This window comes from Pristis pectinata, chromosome 35, assembly GCF_009764475.1.
Source record: "Pristis pectinata isolate sPriPec2 chromosome 35, sPriPec2.1.pri, whole genome shotgun sequence".
NCBI lineage: Eukaryota > Metazoa > Chordata > Chondrichthyes > Rhinopristiformes > Pristidae > Pristis > Pristis pectinata.
The window spans coordinates 7813350-7829685 of NC_067439.1; the positions used below are offsets into that span (position 1 = coordinate 7813350).

The window sequence follows — 16336 nt, forward strand, 5'->3', positions numbered from 1 at the left end:
TTATGTCCCCTTGTGTTAGCCATTGTCGCCCTGGGAAAAAGTCTCTGACTGTCCACTCGATCTATGCCTCTTATCATCTTGTGCACCTCTATCAGGTCACCTCTCATCCTCCTTCTCTCCAAAGAGAAAAGCCCTAGCTCACTCAACCTATCCTCATAAGACATGCTCTCCAATCCAAGCAGCATCCCGGTAAATCTCCTCTGCCCGACCTGAAAGGTTGGTGGTGTTGTGGACGGAGATACTTGCCTGCAGAACAATATTGATCAGATGGGCAGAGGAATGGCAGACAGAATTTAATCCTGAAAAATTTGAAATGTTTTTGAGAGGACTGATAAAGCTAAGATACACATCAATAATGGTAGGACCCCAGGAGGTTCTGAGGGACAGACAGACCTTTATGTACATGTTCATGGATCCCTGAAGGGGGCAGCATAGGTGGCAGGTTTGGGAGATGTAGTCAGGAGGAGCCTAGGCTAGGGGTCAAAACCTGAGCTGATCACAGCCAAACCCAACCAAGTCCCAGCCCGAGAGTTTATAATCCAAGGATTCTGTCCCTTGTTGAGAACACAGAACTAAGCATTCAACCCAACACTGAGGGTTCCTGGCCTCCATCTCACAGAGTCAGAGAGAGATGCAGCATGGAAATGGCCCTTCAGCCCTCTGAGTCTGTGCTGCGCAGCAACCACCCATTTGCACCAATCCTACATTAATCCCATTGTTTTACTCTCCCCACACCCCTCCCCATCAACTCCCCACCCCCAGGGTTCTACCCCTCACCCACACACACAAGGGGCAATTTACAGCAGCCAATTAACTTACCAACCCGCACGTCTTCGGGATGTGAGAGGAAGTTGGACTTCGGGATGTGAGAGGAAATTGGAGCACCCGGTGTGGGGGGGAATCCACATTAGAGAACGTGCAAACTCCACACAGACAGCACCCGAGATCAGGATCGAACCCGGGTCTCTGGCGCTGTGAGGCAGCGGATCTACCAAATGCACCACTGTGCTGCCCATATCTATGTGTCCAACCTCTAAAGATCTTAGGTGTGAGGCTGCTTAGTCATAAAAAGCTGGACTCTGGTGTCCCACCCCAATACAGACTGAAGGCTTTTAAGAATGTTTTGTTACCTGACCCAGCCTGATACACCTGACACCCCTCCTCGGTCCACCAATCACCTCGGACTCCTATCTCACCATTCCCCTTCTCCTCTTCATACTGGTCATCTCCCCTCTCCACTCTCCGTCCTGATGCAGGGCTTTGACCCGATACGTCGACAATTCCTTCGCCCCCACCACACAGATGCTGCTCAACCCGCTGACATTCCTCCAGCAGATTGATTGTTACTCCAGATTCCAGCATCTGCAGTCTCCTGCATCTCCTGACACACACACAGAGCTCAGGACACGCAAGAGACCGCAGATGCTGGAATCTGGGGCAGGAAACAAACTGCTGGAGGAACTCAGCGGGTCAGGCAGCATCTGTGGATGGTCGACGATTCAGGTTGAGACCCTGCATCAGGGCCTAGAGCTCGGATCAGGGAGCAAGTAACTGAAGTGCACTTTGCAGATGAGATGCATTGTACCAGTGGGAGTGGATATTTAAGCTGGTGAATGGGGTTCCTATCGAGCCATCATTAACCCTCTTTCTTTCCTGCCCAGGTGGAACTAACAGGCAGCAGCATCTTTGATTATATTCACCCCGGGGATCACGTTGAAGTGGCGGAGCAGCTGGGGCTGAAACTGCCAAGCAGCCGTGGTCACAGCGCCCAAGCCCCTACTGAGGACGGGGCAAGTTCGACGTCTTCCTCCTCACTGGCCGAGACCCCCGAGCCAGGTAAGAGTTCAGAGTTCAGAGTTACCAAAGACCGAGTGAATTCGTCATATAAACCACATCAACCACCCTGCCTGTGTCAATTTTCTTGGTCAGCTCATCAAAAAATTCTCTCAAGTTCGTAAGACATGATCTCCCATGCACAAAGCCAAGATGACTACCTCTAATCAACCCTGACATTCCAGATGCATGTATATATTAACCCTCAGGATCCTCTCCAGTAACTTACCTACCTCAGATGTTAGACTTACTGGCCTATAGTTCCCAGTTTTTTCTTCATAAGATATCTTTATTAGTCACATGTACATCAAAACACATAGTGAAACACATCTTTTGCGTAGAGTGTTCTGGGGGCAGCCCACAAGTGTCACTGAGCTTCTGGCATCAACATAGCATGCCCACAACTTCCTAACCCGTACGTCTTTGGAATGTGGGAGGAAACCAGAGCACCCGGAGGAAACCCACGCAGACACGGGGAGAACGTACAAACTCCTCACAGACAGCAGCCGGAATTGAACGCGGGTCACTGGCGGTGTACTAGCGTCACACTAACCGCTACACTACTGTGCCTGCCCGCACTACCATGCATGCTTTGCCACCCTTCTTAACTAAAGGCACAACATAAACTACCCTCCAATCCACTGGTACCTGACCCATGGCTAATGATGACGCAGATATCTCAGCCAGGGCTCTGGAGCTGAGAGCCAGGGCTCCACAACAATATGGGCAGTGAAGAACCTGCCCACCACAGGCACGGCAGGCGTGGGAGGGTTGGGTGGGCTTTAGGAAGCAGCTGGGTTCTTCTTATTCTCTGCCTTGAGATGTCCAGTTGCCCCCTGTCACTCCCAGCCTCCGTTTTCCTCCAGGAGCCCAACTCACAGCTCACGTGAGTGCTGATAGAACGGCTTTGGCAGCCGGTGAGGTCCCGCCCCCTATGGCTCACCAGCTGTCAAAGCTGTCACTGTTAGTGAAAAGCCATGTCTTCCCATGACGTTGGTATTGGTTTATCAATGTTACTTGTACAGAGATACAGGGAAAAGCTTTTGTTTTGTATGCCATGCAGACAGATCATGCCATACATAATTACATTGAGGTATTAAAAAGAAAACAGAAGAAAAGATCTTCATTAGTCACATGTACATTGAAACACACAGTGAAATGCATCTTTTTGCGTAGAGTGTTCTGGGGTCAGCCCGCAAGTGTCGCCACGCTTCCAGCGCTAACATAGCATGCCCACAACTTCCTAACCCGTACGTCTTTGGGATGTGGGAGGAAACCGGAGCACCCGGAGGAAACCCACGCAGAGCCGGGGAGAACTTACAAACTCCTTACAGACAGTGGCTGGAATTGAACCCGGGTCGTTGGCACCGTAATAGCGTTACGCTAACCATTACACTACCGTGCCTGCCCCATACAGAATATAGTGTTGCAGTTACAGAGAAAGTGCAGCGCAGGCAGACAAAGTGCAAGGGCCACGACGAGGTAGATTGGGAGATCAAGAGTTCATCTTTTAACATAAGAGACATCCATTCAAGAGTCTGATAACAGTGGGATAGAAGCTGTCCTTGAGCCTGGTAGTACATGCCCTCGGGCTTTTCTATCTTCTGCCCAACAGGAAATGGGAGAAGAGAGAATGACTTGGGTGGGTGGAGTCCTTGATAATGTTGGCTGCTTTCCCAAGACAGCGGGAAGTGTGGACAGAATCCATGGAGGGGAGGCCAGTTTGCATTAACAAGTATTTAAAATTATATTTTTTTAAATTAAAGGACTAAGGAGCAAAAAGTTCTTTCAAAACATTTAACATTGTTTAAAACAAGTTTAAATTAAAAGTGGAGACACAAGACACTGCAGATGCTGCAATCTGAAGTGAGAACCTGCTGGAGGAACTCAGCGGGTCAGGTAGCATCTGTGGAAGGAAACGTCAACATTTCAGGTTGAGATCATTCATCTGGACTAATGCAGGGTCTCAGCTGTCCATTTCCCCCCACAGATGCTGCCTGACCCGTTGAGTTCCTCCAGCAGTTTGTTTTTGGCTGAAGTTACAAAAATCTTTGCTTCCCCGTCTCCAGCTGTTGATTCTCCCCTTCATTTTAAAGAGCTAGTTGCAGGTGCCCCAGGTTTAAGGGGCAGACTGCTTTGTCTGGGAGCCGGGAAGTCGGCACTGCCCCGTTAGATTCCAGAGGGAGAACTGGTCGACTGGAGTCATTCCCTGGCCGGAATTTTGCGGATTGGGAATCTGCGTCCGGGAACAGCCCAGTTGTGGGGATCGTCTGCAGGAACATCTGGGTGAATCGCTCCAGAACATAGGCCCCAGCACTGTGGAGTATCTCACCACTGTGGCTACAATAGCAAAGTAAAGTTACTGGACTAGTGTTCAATGGCTTGGACTACTCACTGAGAGGCAAGAGTTCGAATCCCACCACGTCAGCTGGGGAATTTAAATTCAAGTAACAAGATAATTCTAGATTAAAAATCTAGTATCAATAATGGTCATTATTGTAAACCCCATGTTCTGTCATCCCCTTGGCCCATTGAGTCTGTGCCAACCAACAACCACCATTTACACTGATCCCATTTTATTCTCCCCATATTCCCACCAACTCTCTGCAGATTCAACCCCTCACCTACACACTAGGGGCACTTTACAGTGGCCAATTAACCTACCAACCATTTGGGATGTGGGAGTAAACCAGAGCACCCGGGGGAAACCCACGTGCTCACAGGGAGAACGTGCAAACTCCTCAGCAGGTGTCAGGATTGAACCCAGGTCGCTGGGGTTGTGAGGCTGCAGCTCCACCAACTGCCTCACTGGGCCACCCCGAACCTTCTGTCTCGACCCATTCTGGCTCGTATGTAACTCCAGACCCACCAAATGTGGTTGTCCTTTTGAAAGGAGCCAGCAAACCAGTCAGTTGACGGGAAGTTGGGAATGAGCAATAAATGAATCCGTTGAATGACAAATCCAACAATCTTCCTTCCCTCTAACAAAGTAAAACTTCCCTTTCCTTCCCTCCAACTCCGATGCACTGCTTCACAGAAGCCTCATGAGACCCCAAAGCACGTCATAGCAGAGTGAGTCCTATTTTTCCTTCAAGTCATGGGCAAAGCAGTTGCCGTACCAAGCCGTGATGCATCCGGATAGGATGCTTTCTATGGTGCATCGATAAAAGTTGGTGAGGGTCGACGGGGACATGCCAAATTTCTTTAGCCACCTGAGGAAGTAGAGGCGGTGGTGAGCTTTCTTGGCCACGGCATCTATGTGGTTGGACCAGGACAGGCTATTGGTGATGTTCACTCCGAGGAACTTGAAGCTCTCAACCCTCTCAACCTCAGCACCATTGATATAGACAGGTGCATGTACACCACCCCCTTTCCTGAAGTCAATGACCAGCTCTTTTGTTTTGCTGTCGTTGAAGGAAAGGTTGTTTTTCATGACACCATGTCACTAAGCTCTCTTTCTCCTTCCTGTACTCTGACTCATCATTATTTGAGATCCAGCCTACTATGGTGGTATCATCTGCAAACTTGGAGTTAGAGCAGAATCTGACCACGCAGTCATGAGTGTATAGGGAGTAGAGTAGGGGGCTGAGGATGCAGCAGGGAGAGGTGAAAAATGTCTGCAAATACCCCCGCCAGCTGATCTGCACAGGATCTAATGACACGGCCAGGGATATCATCCAGACCAGATGCTTTCTGCGGGCTCACTCTCTGGAAGACTGATCTTTATGTCCTCAACGGTGACCACGGGTTCAGATGCATTGGAGGCTGTCAGGGTGGGTTGTGACATACCAATCCCCTACAGTTCAAAACGTGCATAAAATGCATTAAGCTCATCGGGAAGGGATGCGCTGTTGTTGGTGATGCTGCCCGACTTTGTTTTGTAGCCTGTTATAGCACGTAAGCCCTGCCACAACTGACGGCTGGTCTGGGACTCAATTTTGGACTGGTATTGTCTCTTGGATTCTCTGATAGCTTTACGGAGGTTGTATCCTGATTTCTTGTAATCATGTAGATCTATAGCGATTGTAACTGATCAATGCACCAGAATTATGGGAAAATTTACCCCACAGAAGGGACTGTTTGAATGGACCAATTGAAAGGTAGCTCCCCTGCCTACCCTCCTCCCCCCCAGCTCTGGGTATGTGGATCTGTAGATCTCAACTCGTCCATGTCTATTTCCAAATGAGACGAGGGTCTCTGCCTCATCACCCTATCAGGCAGAGAGTCCCAGATCCCCACCACCTCTGGATGAAAAAAATATATCCTCATCTTCCTTTTAATCCTATTAAAAACTATTAAAAATACGCGGCCCTTGGTTTTGAAACCTTTGATAAAGGAAATGAGCCCTTCTTATTTATATTACCTAGTCCACTCATACACCTCAGTTAAATCTCCCCTCACCTCCTATGTTCCAAAAAAAATCAATCCCAGTTTATCCGCTCTTTCCCCAGAGCTGTAATTTTCCAGCCCCAGCAACATCTGCCTAAATCTCCTCTTCACCCTCTCCAGTGCAGTCACATCCTTCCTGTAGTGTGGTGACCTGAACTGCCCTGCCCGTGCTTAAGCTGTGCTTGTTGTATGAAGTTCGAGCCTTTATATTTTGTGCCTTTGCCCACAAAGGGTAGAGTCCTCTGCAGCTTCTTAACCACCTCTCGACCTGCCCTGCCCCTCTATGGACATAAACTCCAGGATTTCTTTGTTCTTATCTATCACCCTTTTGCACTATTTTATTTAATTTTTGGTAAATTATAGTAATTTTTATGTCTTGCACTGTACTGCTGCCGCAAAACAACAAATTTCACGATACATGTCAGTGATAATAAATCTGATTCTGATTCACTCAACATCCTCCCATTTATAGTATATTTTAGTTATAGTAATTTTAGAATATTTCCATTTCTCGTTGTATTTAGTAGGGAGTACAATATCACCAGCAAATCTCCATTGCATCTTAAAAGAGGTCCCCAAAACCTCACAGCCTATTACGGAAAGGGTTAAGCGTTTCATCTTGTGAAAGCTAATTGTTTCCATGCAAGGTCTGAGCTCAGGAGTCAGGGAGGGAGGCAGGCTCGGGCAGAGAGCGCATTCCTCTCAGCCGTCATTACTTCATGCAGAATGTCAGGGGAATTAATTAGTTGGGATCACAAGGAATGCAAGAAAAGACAGAGGTTAACTGCTTGTGTTTAATGGAAAAATTACTCTCAGAAGCATGGAAGGGAAGGGCTATCATCCGACCCCCTTTGAGAGCCACAGGTCCATCTTCTCCATCTAAAGAACAGGACAGAAGCTCTCTAAATTATCCTGGGAATACTGCAAGTGCAAGGCAGACATTCCTGCCCTTGCTTCAGTAGGTGAAACAGTTCACAGAACGCGTACGTTACAGGAACCAAAGGCAGTTCACGGAAACCAGCCTCCCCTCCATGGATTCTGCCTCGGTTGGGAACCAAAATAATCAAAGACCCACCCAGCCCGGACATTCTCTCTTCTCCTTCTTTCCATCGGGCAGAAGATACAAAAGCCTGAAAGCACGCACCACCAGGCTCAAGGACAGCTCCTATCCTGCTGTTATAAGACTATTGAATGGTCCCTTAGTACAATAAGATGGACTATTGACCTCACAATCTACCTCATCATGGCCCTTGCACCTTATTGTCTGCCTGCACTGCACTTTCTCTGTAACTGTAACACTTTATTCTGCATTCTGTTATTGTTTTCCCTTGTACTACCTCAACGCACTGATGTGATGAAATGATCTGTATGGATGGCATACAAAACAAAGTTTTTCTCTGTACCTCGGTACATGTGACAATAATAATTTACCATTCAGCCCCTCGAGTCTTTTGCTATTCGTGCACGGGACGTTGCTGTTCCTGACCAGGTTTTTGTTACCCAACCCTAAGTTCAACCCACTTCCCCCTCCCCACCCAAACAAGAGTCGCTCACAAGGCCAGGTCAAAGGGCATTTTGAAAGCCAATCATATTTGTGTGTCTGGAGTCACATATACAGCAGAACAGACAGTGAATCAGATAGTTGTTAACAATAATCTGACCACCATTTACTGATGCTGGTTTTTTTTAAACTTAGGATTCAATTACTTAGATTTAAATTCCCTTAGTGGTATTTAAACTCTGGTTTCCAGTTCATTAGTCTAGGCATTGCATATTAATCCGGTAACTTAACCAACAAGAAGAGATCGTTTAATTGCTCTGCTATCCAACCTGTTTAATGGAATTCTAACAGCCTTGGCTTTCAAATCTTCACATGGAACCTCAGTCTTTAGAAATCAGTGAGGTGGGGGGGGGGGAGTTCTCCATTTCCACCATCCCATGTGGGAGGGGCTGTTTCTTGACATCATCCCCCGAACAGCCTGACCCTAACTTTGTATTTTTCTGTCAACGAGAAATGATTTGTGAAATCTTTTCAATCTGATAGTCAGGGAGCAGAGTGGCACAACTAGTAGACCTACTGCTGTGAGTTCGATCCTGACCTCCGGTGCTGTTTGTGTGGAGTTTGCACGTTCTCCCCGTGACCGCGTGGGTTTCCTCCCGGGTGCTCCGGTTTCCTCCCACATCCCGAAGGGTTGGTAGGTTAGTTGGCAGCTGTAAGTTGCCCCTGGTGTGCAGGTGAGTGGTGGAATCTGGGGAGAGTCGATGGGAATGTGGGGAGAACAAAATAGGATTAATATAAGTTGATGGTCGGCACGGACTCAGTGGGCCAAAGGGCCTGTTTCCGTGCTGTGTGCCTCTGTGACTCGATCAGTCTTGCATACTCAGGGGATTTCAAGTTTGTCCGTCAAAGATGTTAATGAGAACTTTATGTGACTTTAGATCGGTTTGCGATCTTTTAACAATTCTATCATCTCTTGCTGTCCATTCAAACATTTCCTATTTCAATGATATTTTTGGTTTTCCTTGTCTAATATATGAGGAACGTTTGACAGCTCTTGGGCTGTTCTCCTTGGAGTTCAGAAGAATGAGGGGGGACCTCAAAGAAATATTTCGAGTGTTAAAAGGCCTGGACAGAGTAGATGTGGCAAAGTTGTTTCCCATGGTAGGGGAGTCCAGTACAAGAGGGCACGACTTCAGGATTGAAGGGCGCCCATTCACAACAGAGGTGCGGAGAAATTTCTTTAGCCAGAGAGTGGTGAATCTGTGGAATTTGTTGCCACGGGGCGGGTTGTGGAGGCAAAGTCATTGGGTATATTTAAGGCAGAGATTGATAGGTATCTGAGTAGCCAGGGCATCAATGGTGAAAAGGTGGGGGAGTGGTGCTAAATGGGAGAATGGACCAGCTCGTGATAGAATGGCTCGATGGGCCGAATGGCCAACTTCTGCTCCTTTGTCTTATGGTCTAATAATAATATAGAACAGTATTATTTCATCACGTCACATTCAATTTTGAGCAAAATCAAACAGCTGTAGAAACTCAGCGGGTCGGGCAGCATCTGTGGGGGGAAATGGTCAGTGGATGTTTCAGGTCAGGACCATTCATCTGGACTCAGATCTTGGGTTGGAGATAGAAGTGGGAAGGATGGGGTTGGGGAACTATCAGGTTGGAGGCCGTGGAGGGGAGGAGTGATGGTGTGGGAGACCATGCCCTGATGATCGTTGGTGGGTGTCCAAGAGCTGCTGCCTCGCCTCTGCAGTGCAGAATTCCTCCAGCAGCTTGTTTTTGGCTCCAGATTTCAGCATCTGCGGTCTCTTGTGGCTACATTCAATTTTGAAGTCAATTGCCAGATTGTAGTAGCAGGATCTTGCCACTGAGAGGGGCTGTGCAGCAGGTACCCGACACCATGCGGGACCACTGCCACTGAATGTGTCTCTGTATTCGTCATTTGTCTATGAGACGGTTTCCAGGGATCACGTACGGGCCAGCCTGTTTTATGGGTCACTAGCTATTTTTGATTTAAATTCTAGAATGATTTAATTATTTGAATTTAAAGTCCTGAAATGCCGTGGTGTTATTCAAACTCATGTGACGGAGTCATGAAGTTAAAGAGCACAGAAACTGGCCCTTCAGACTACCAAGTCAATGCCGACCATCGAACCGAATTTTATAATAATCCAATTTAAAAAAATTTTCTCCATATATTCATCCCAACACTCACCTATACACTAGGGGTACTTTACAGCCGCCAATTAACCTACCACGTCTTTGCGATGTGGGAGGAAACTGGGGGAAACCCACACACAGTCACACGGAGAACGTGCAAACTCCACGCAGACAGCGCCCGGGGTCAGGATCGAACCGGGGTCACTGGAGCTGTGAGGCAGCAGCTCTGCTACTTGTGCCATTGCGTCGCCCCTAATTGTGTCTGGCTCAATGGTCCAGCAACTTAGCAAGATGCCACCATAGTGTGGTGACTCATTGCAAGCTGCTCTCTGCAGATTCACCCATTATTTCTGTTTCTATCGTTCTACTCTTTTAAATCTAAGTTCTATGACTCTAAGAATTACGGGTAATGTTCTGAATTCTGTTATTGTTTTCCCTTGTACTACCTCAATCCACTGTTGTAATGAAATGATCTGTATGGATGGCATGCAAAACAAAGTTTTTTCTTTAATAATAATAAACCAATAATAAACCAATTTTCCAATTAAAAAATTTATCAACTTAACCACCTTACTGCTGTACTCTCTCCAGGCCTGATGTTCTGTGCCACACATACCTTCCTCCTTAAACAAGATCAACTACCTCAGCACAGAGCAGGGGTATGGACATCAGAACCTTTGGTAATTGGGAATTGGTTTATTATTGTCACATGTACCGAGGTACAGTGAAAAACCTAGTTTTGCACGCCATCCGTACAGATCATTTCAAAATGTAAGTACATCAAAGTAACACAAGCGAAAAGCAATAACAGAATTGCAGTGTTACAGTTACAGAGAAAGTGCGGTGCAGGTTGACAAATAAGGCGGAAGGGCCATGATTAGGTAGACTGAGAGATAAGATAAGATAAGATTTCTTTATTAGTCACAAGTACATCAAAACACACAGTGAAATGCACCTTTTGCGTAGAACGTTCTGAGGGCAGCCTGCAAGTGTCGCCACGCTTCCAGCGCCAACATAGCAAGAGTTCATCTTTATTCGTACAAGAGGTGCATTCAAGAGCCTTATAACAGCTGGATAGAAGCTTGTCTTTGAGCCTGTTGGTGTGTGTTTTCAAGCTTTTGTATCTTCTGTTCAATGGGAGGGGGGAGAAGAGAGAATGTCCGGGGTGGGAGGGGTCTCTGATTACGTCGGCTGCTTTCCCGAGGCAGTGGGAAGTGTAGACGGAGTCAGTGGAGGGGAGGCTGGTTTGCGTGCTGGACTGGGCTGTGACCACAGCTCTCTGTAGTTTCATGAGGTCTCAGGCAGAGCAGTTGCCGTACCAAGCCGTGATGCATCCAGATAGGATGCTTTCTATGGTGCATCTATAAAAATTGGTGAGGGTCATCAGAATTACCTTAGCTTTCTGAGGAAGTAGAGACTCTGGTGCACTTTCTTGGCCGTAGTGTCTACATGGTTGGACCAGAACAAGCTATTGCTGATATTTACACCTGCTGATATTAACCATCTGCACCTCAGTACCATTGGTGCATACTTTGCCATTCAGTGTGCCTCAGTGCACTTGGAAAGGGCCAGAGTAAAAGTCCCCATAGAACCAATCGAAAGAATTTGGGCGGCACAGTGGTACAGCAGGTAGTGCTGCAGCCTCACAGCTCCAGCGACCCGGCCTCGGTTCGATCCTGACCTCCGGTGCTGTCTGTGTGGAGTTTGCACGTTCTTCCTGTGACTGTGTGAGTTTCCCCTGGGTGGTCCGGTTTCAAAGAGGTGCGGGTCGGTGGGTTAATTGGCTGCTGTAAATTACCCCCAGTGTGTGGGTGAGTGGGAGGAAAATGCAGAGGTGGTATTAATGGCCACGTGTGAGAAAACAGGTTGCGGTGTAGTGTGGAGGAATGGGATTGATGGGAATGCTCATAGAGCCAGCATATAGCGATGGGCTGAATGGCCTCCTTCTCTGTCATATATCTGTCAAAAGTCTACAAGTTTGCAGATGACACCACCGTTGTAGGCCGTATCTCAAACAGCGATGAGTCGGAGTACAGGAAGGAGATAGAGAGCTCAGTGACATGGTGTCATGACAACAACCTTTCCCTCAATGTCAACAAAACAAAAGAGCTGGTCATTGACTTCAGGAAAGGGGGCGGTGTACATGCACCTGTCTACATCAATGGTGCTGAGGTCGAGTGACCTTCAAGTTTCTGGGAGTGAACATCACCAACAGCCTGTCCTGGTCAAATCACGTAGATGCCATGGCCAAGAAAGCTCACCAGCACCTCTACTTCCTCAGGAGGCTAAAGAAATTCGGTTTGTCCCCTTTGACGCTCACCAACTTTTATCAATGCACCATAGAAAGCATCCTATCTGGATGTATCACGGCTTGGTACAGCAACTGCTCTGCCCAGGACCTCAAGAAACTGCAGAGAGTTCTGGACACAGCTCAGCACGTCACGGAAACCAGCCTCCCCTCCTTGGACTCTGTCCTTACCTCTCACTGTCTTGGTGAAGCAGCCAGCATAATCAAAGACCCCACCCACCCGGGTCATTCTCTCTTCTCTCCTCTTCCATCGGGTAGAAGATACAGGAGCCTGAGGGCAAGTACCACCAGACTTAAGGACAGCTTCTACCCCACTGTGATAAGACTATTGAACAGTTCCCTTATACGATGAGATGGACTCTGACCTCACAATCTACCTTGTTGTTACCTTGCACCTTATTGCACTGCACTTTCTCTGTAGCTGTGACATTTTACTCTGCACTGTCATTGTTTTTACCTGTACTACATCAATGCACTCTGTACTAACTCAACGTAACTGCATTGTGAAATGAATTGACCTGTACAATTGGTATACAGGACAAGTTTTTCACTGTACCTCGGTACAAGTGACAATAATAAACCAATACCGATGACAAGAGCAGTGGAGCTCTCTCTGCTGACCAAGGCCAATCTTTATCTCTCGATCAACATCACCAAAACTGATCATCATCACATTATTGTTTGTGGGAGCTTGCTGTGCTCCAGGTGGCTGCCACGTTGCCTCCATTACAATATTGACGGCCCTTCGAGAAGAGCTTCGTTGGCTGTAGGCACTGTGGTGACGAGCTGAAGCTATAAAAATGCAGTTGTGTTTGTTGACCATGAAGTAACCAGTGGACCAGTGAAGCATCTCAGAATTAGAAGGAAGTTCTTTGCACTTTTTGCTGACATGTTGAGGGTGAACCAAGATATCAGGGCAGCACTCCCTGGGTTATCACTATTCCTCAATCAAACTTGGATCCTCACATTTATTTGCAACCCCCTGGGTAACTTCAAGGGTTAACAGCTGGTTTCATGGAGAGCAATGCAGGCCAGTAAGGGAATGACTCTATAACCCATTTGATCTTTTATTCTCCTTTCAGTAGCTAATGAAAGATTTATAAGAGAGAACATACGAATCCCGCAACTCAAATCCAGAATCCAATTCACACAGTTTCTTAAATTGTTGGGATTATCCTGGCACTCAGTGGGGAAGAGTTGGGGCAGGGGCAACACGGTCTGTTCCTCCTTCCTCCCTCCCTCGGTCCATTACGTTGGTGCTAGCCCTTCCACCTTTCACCCATCACTCTGCAAGTGTTTCCGCATCACAGTAAGTCAAAAGCCTACTTGGCTCTCGCCACCCTTTCAGGGAGGTGGGTCCAGGTACAGGTCTAATCTGAGTCTTTTACCAGTATGATGTTGCAGCTCTTATAGAACTCTGGTCAGACCACACTTGGAGTATTGTGTTCAGTTCTGGTCGCCTCATTATAGGAAGGATGTGGAAGCTTTAGAGACGGTGCAGAGGAGATTTACCAGGATGCTGCCTGGATTGGAGAGCATGTCTTATGAGGATAGGTTGAGCGAGCTAGGGTTTTTCTCTTTGGAGAGAAGGAGGATGTGGTGATTTGATAGAGGTGCACAAGATGATAAGAGGCATAGATCGAATGGACAGTCAGAGACTTTTTCCCAGGGCGACCATGGCTAACATGAGGGGACATGTGTTAAGGTGATTGGAGGAAGGTATAAACACCTAAAGGGTGTATCAGTAGAGACACAAGAGACTGCAGATGCTGGAATCTGGAGCAAATACAAGCGAACATGGTTCAATCCAGGGTTTCGGCACTGTTTCTGCGGGCAGGCACGGTTAGCGTGACGCTATTACAGCGCCAGCGACCCGGGTTCAATTCCCACCGCTGTCTGTAAGGAGTTTGTACGTTCTCCCCATGTCTGCGTGGGTTTCCTCCGGGTGCTCCGGTTTCCTCCCACATTCCAAAGGTTAGGAAGTTGTGGGCGCGCTGTGTTGGCGCCGGAAGCGTGGCGACACTTGCGGGCTTCCCCCAGCACGTTCTCAGACTGTGCTGGTTGTCAACGCAAAAAAAAAAGATACATTTCACTGTGTGTTTCGATGTCCATGTGACTAATGAATGAATATTATCAGATAGGAGCTGGAGCTGGCCATTCGGCCCCTCGAACACTGCTCTGCTATTCAATAAAATCATGGCTGATGTTACATGGAAACAGACCATTCAGCCCATCGATACAGCATCAAACTCCTATTAGAACTAGCTGGGTGGGCACCGGGGTCAACATGGACTGGTTGGGTCTGTATCTGTGCTGTATTGTTCTATGACTCTATGACTCTGAGGCATTTGGACAGGGAGGAAAGACAGAGAGGGATAGGGATAGGCATCACTGGACAACATGGATGAGGTGGGCCGATTCTGTGTTGTACGATTCTATGGTAACCTCGGTGACAGTGCAGCAGTCCCTGAGTACTGCACTGTAGCATCTTGCACCCAAGTCGTTGATCAGTACTGGAGTTCGGATGTCTATGACACGGATACAGCCCAGCCCACACTCGATAACTTTATGAAGCACTATTTTGGGGAATTCTCTGTTCTACACTGGACCCTTACAGTCAGGTTAATCTATCACCCCATGGTCCTTGGACCACTTCCCTGGAGTGGACAGCAACTAAATCCTTCCTGTGCCGTCCTCAGCTGAATGGGAATGGATCTCACTGAGGTGTGTAGCCGTTAAATAATATTAGATTTAGTCATCCTGACTCGACAACTAGTGAAGGGCTGTTGAAATGGATGACTTTTTAGGAGTAATTTTACACGGAGAGATCGTGGGCCGGATGTGTAGACAATAGATGATCAAGTTGTTGAATTCAGGTGGAACAACTGATTGTAATTGGTCAGATCAAGTGAGGTTGAATGGAGTGCCTGGTTCACATTGGATAGATATTGGCGGGCCAATTGTTAGTGGATGTGCAAGTTACAGTGGGTGAACAGTGGGTGAGTGACGATGTGGTGGTCCTGGTGGAGAACAACAGACATTGGATGGAACCATGGGGTTTGATTGGTGGTCATAGTGTCTTATAGCATGGAAACAGGCCCTTCAGCCCACCAAGTCTGTGCCAGCCATCCAGTACCTATCTATCCTATTCCAATGTTCCAAGAGCTGGCACAGACGGTGGGCTGAAAGGCCTGTTCCCATGCTAAATGTATGCCTTGTCATTGAGTCATACAGAACAGAACAGACCCTTCACCCAACTGGTCCATACCGACCAAGATGCCCATCGCATTTGCTCGCGTTTGGCCCATATCCCTCTCAACCTTTCCTCTCCATGTACCTGTCCAGGTGTCTTTAAATTTTGTTACCATACCTGCCTCAACCACTCCCTCCGGCAGCTCGTTCCACACATAATTTGCCCCTCAAGTCCCGTGTAAACAGTTTGCCCCTCAGGTTCCTATTAAATCTCTCCCCTCTCACCTTAAACCTATGCCCTCTAGTTCCTAATTCCCCAACCCTGGGGAAAAGACTGTGCGCATTCACCCTGTCTGTGGCCCTTGTTATTTTATACACAGATTCGATCCTGTTCTGATCTGTTGATACAAGTGTTCATCTAAATACTACTTCACCATCGCCTCAGGCAGAATATTCCACATCCCAGCCACCCTCTGGGTGAAGAAATTCTTACATGGAACATAGAACAATACAGCACCGGACAGGCCATTCGGCCCACGATCCTGATGCCAATTTATACTAAATGTCCTCCTCCTGTGCATCATGAATATCCCTCCATTCCCTTCATATAAGTCTTTACTTCTCGCTGCCTTGGTGAAGCAGCCAGCATAATCAAAGACCCCACCCACCCGGGTTGTTCTCTCTTCTCTCCTCTCCCATCAGGCAGAAGAATCAGGAGCCTGAGGGCACGTGCCACCAGGCTCAGGGACAGCTTCTACCCCACTGTGATAAGACTATTGAATGGTCCCCTTATACGATGAGATGGACTCTGACCTCACAATCTACCTTGTTGTGACCTTGCACCTTATCACACTGCACTTCCTCTGTAGCTGTGACACTTTACTCTGTACTGTTATTGTTTTTACCCTGTACTACCTCAATGCACTCTGTACTAACCCAATGTATCTGCA

The 16336-nt window shown here is 47.5% G+C and overlaps 1 protein-coding gene across 8 annotated transcripts in view; it reads left to right on the forward strand.

Moving 5' to 3' along the window:
* Nucleotides 1-16336, forward strand: part of LOC127586331 (neuronal PAS domain-containing protein 3-like) — a 399247-nt gene that overhangs the window by 357401 nt on the left and 25510 nt on the right. For all 8 annotated transcript variants that reach the window (XM_052044193.1, XM_052044191.1, XM_052044185.1 and 5 more), the window contains one exon: nucleotides 1662-1836. In XM_052044193.1, coding sequence (XP_051900153.1) covers nucleotides 1662-1836 — 175 coding nt within the window. The remainder of the gene's footprint in view (nucleotides 1-1661; nucleotides 1837-16336) is intronic.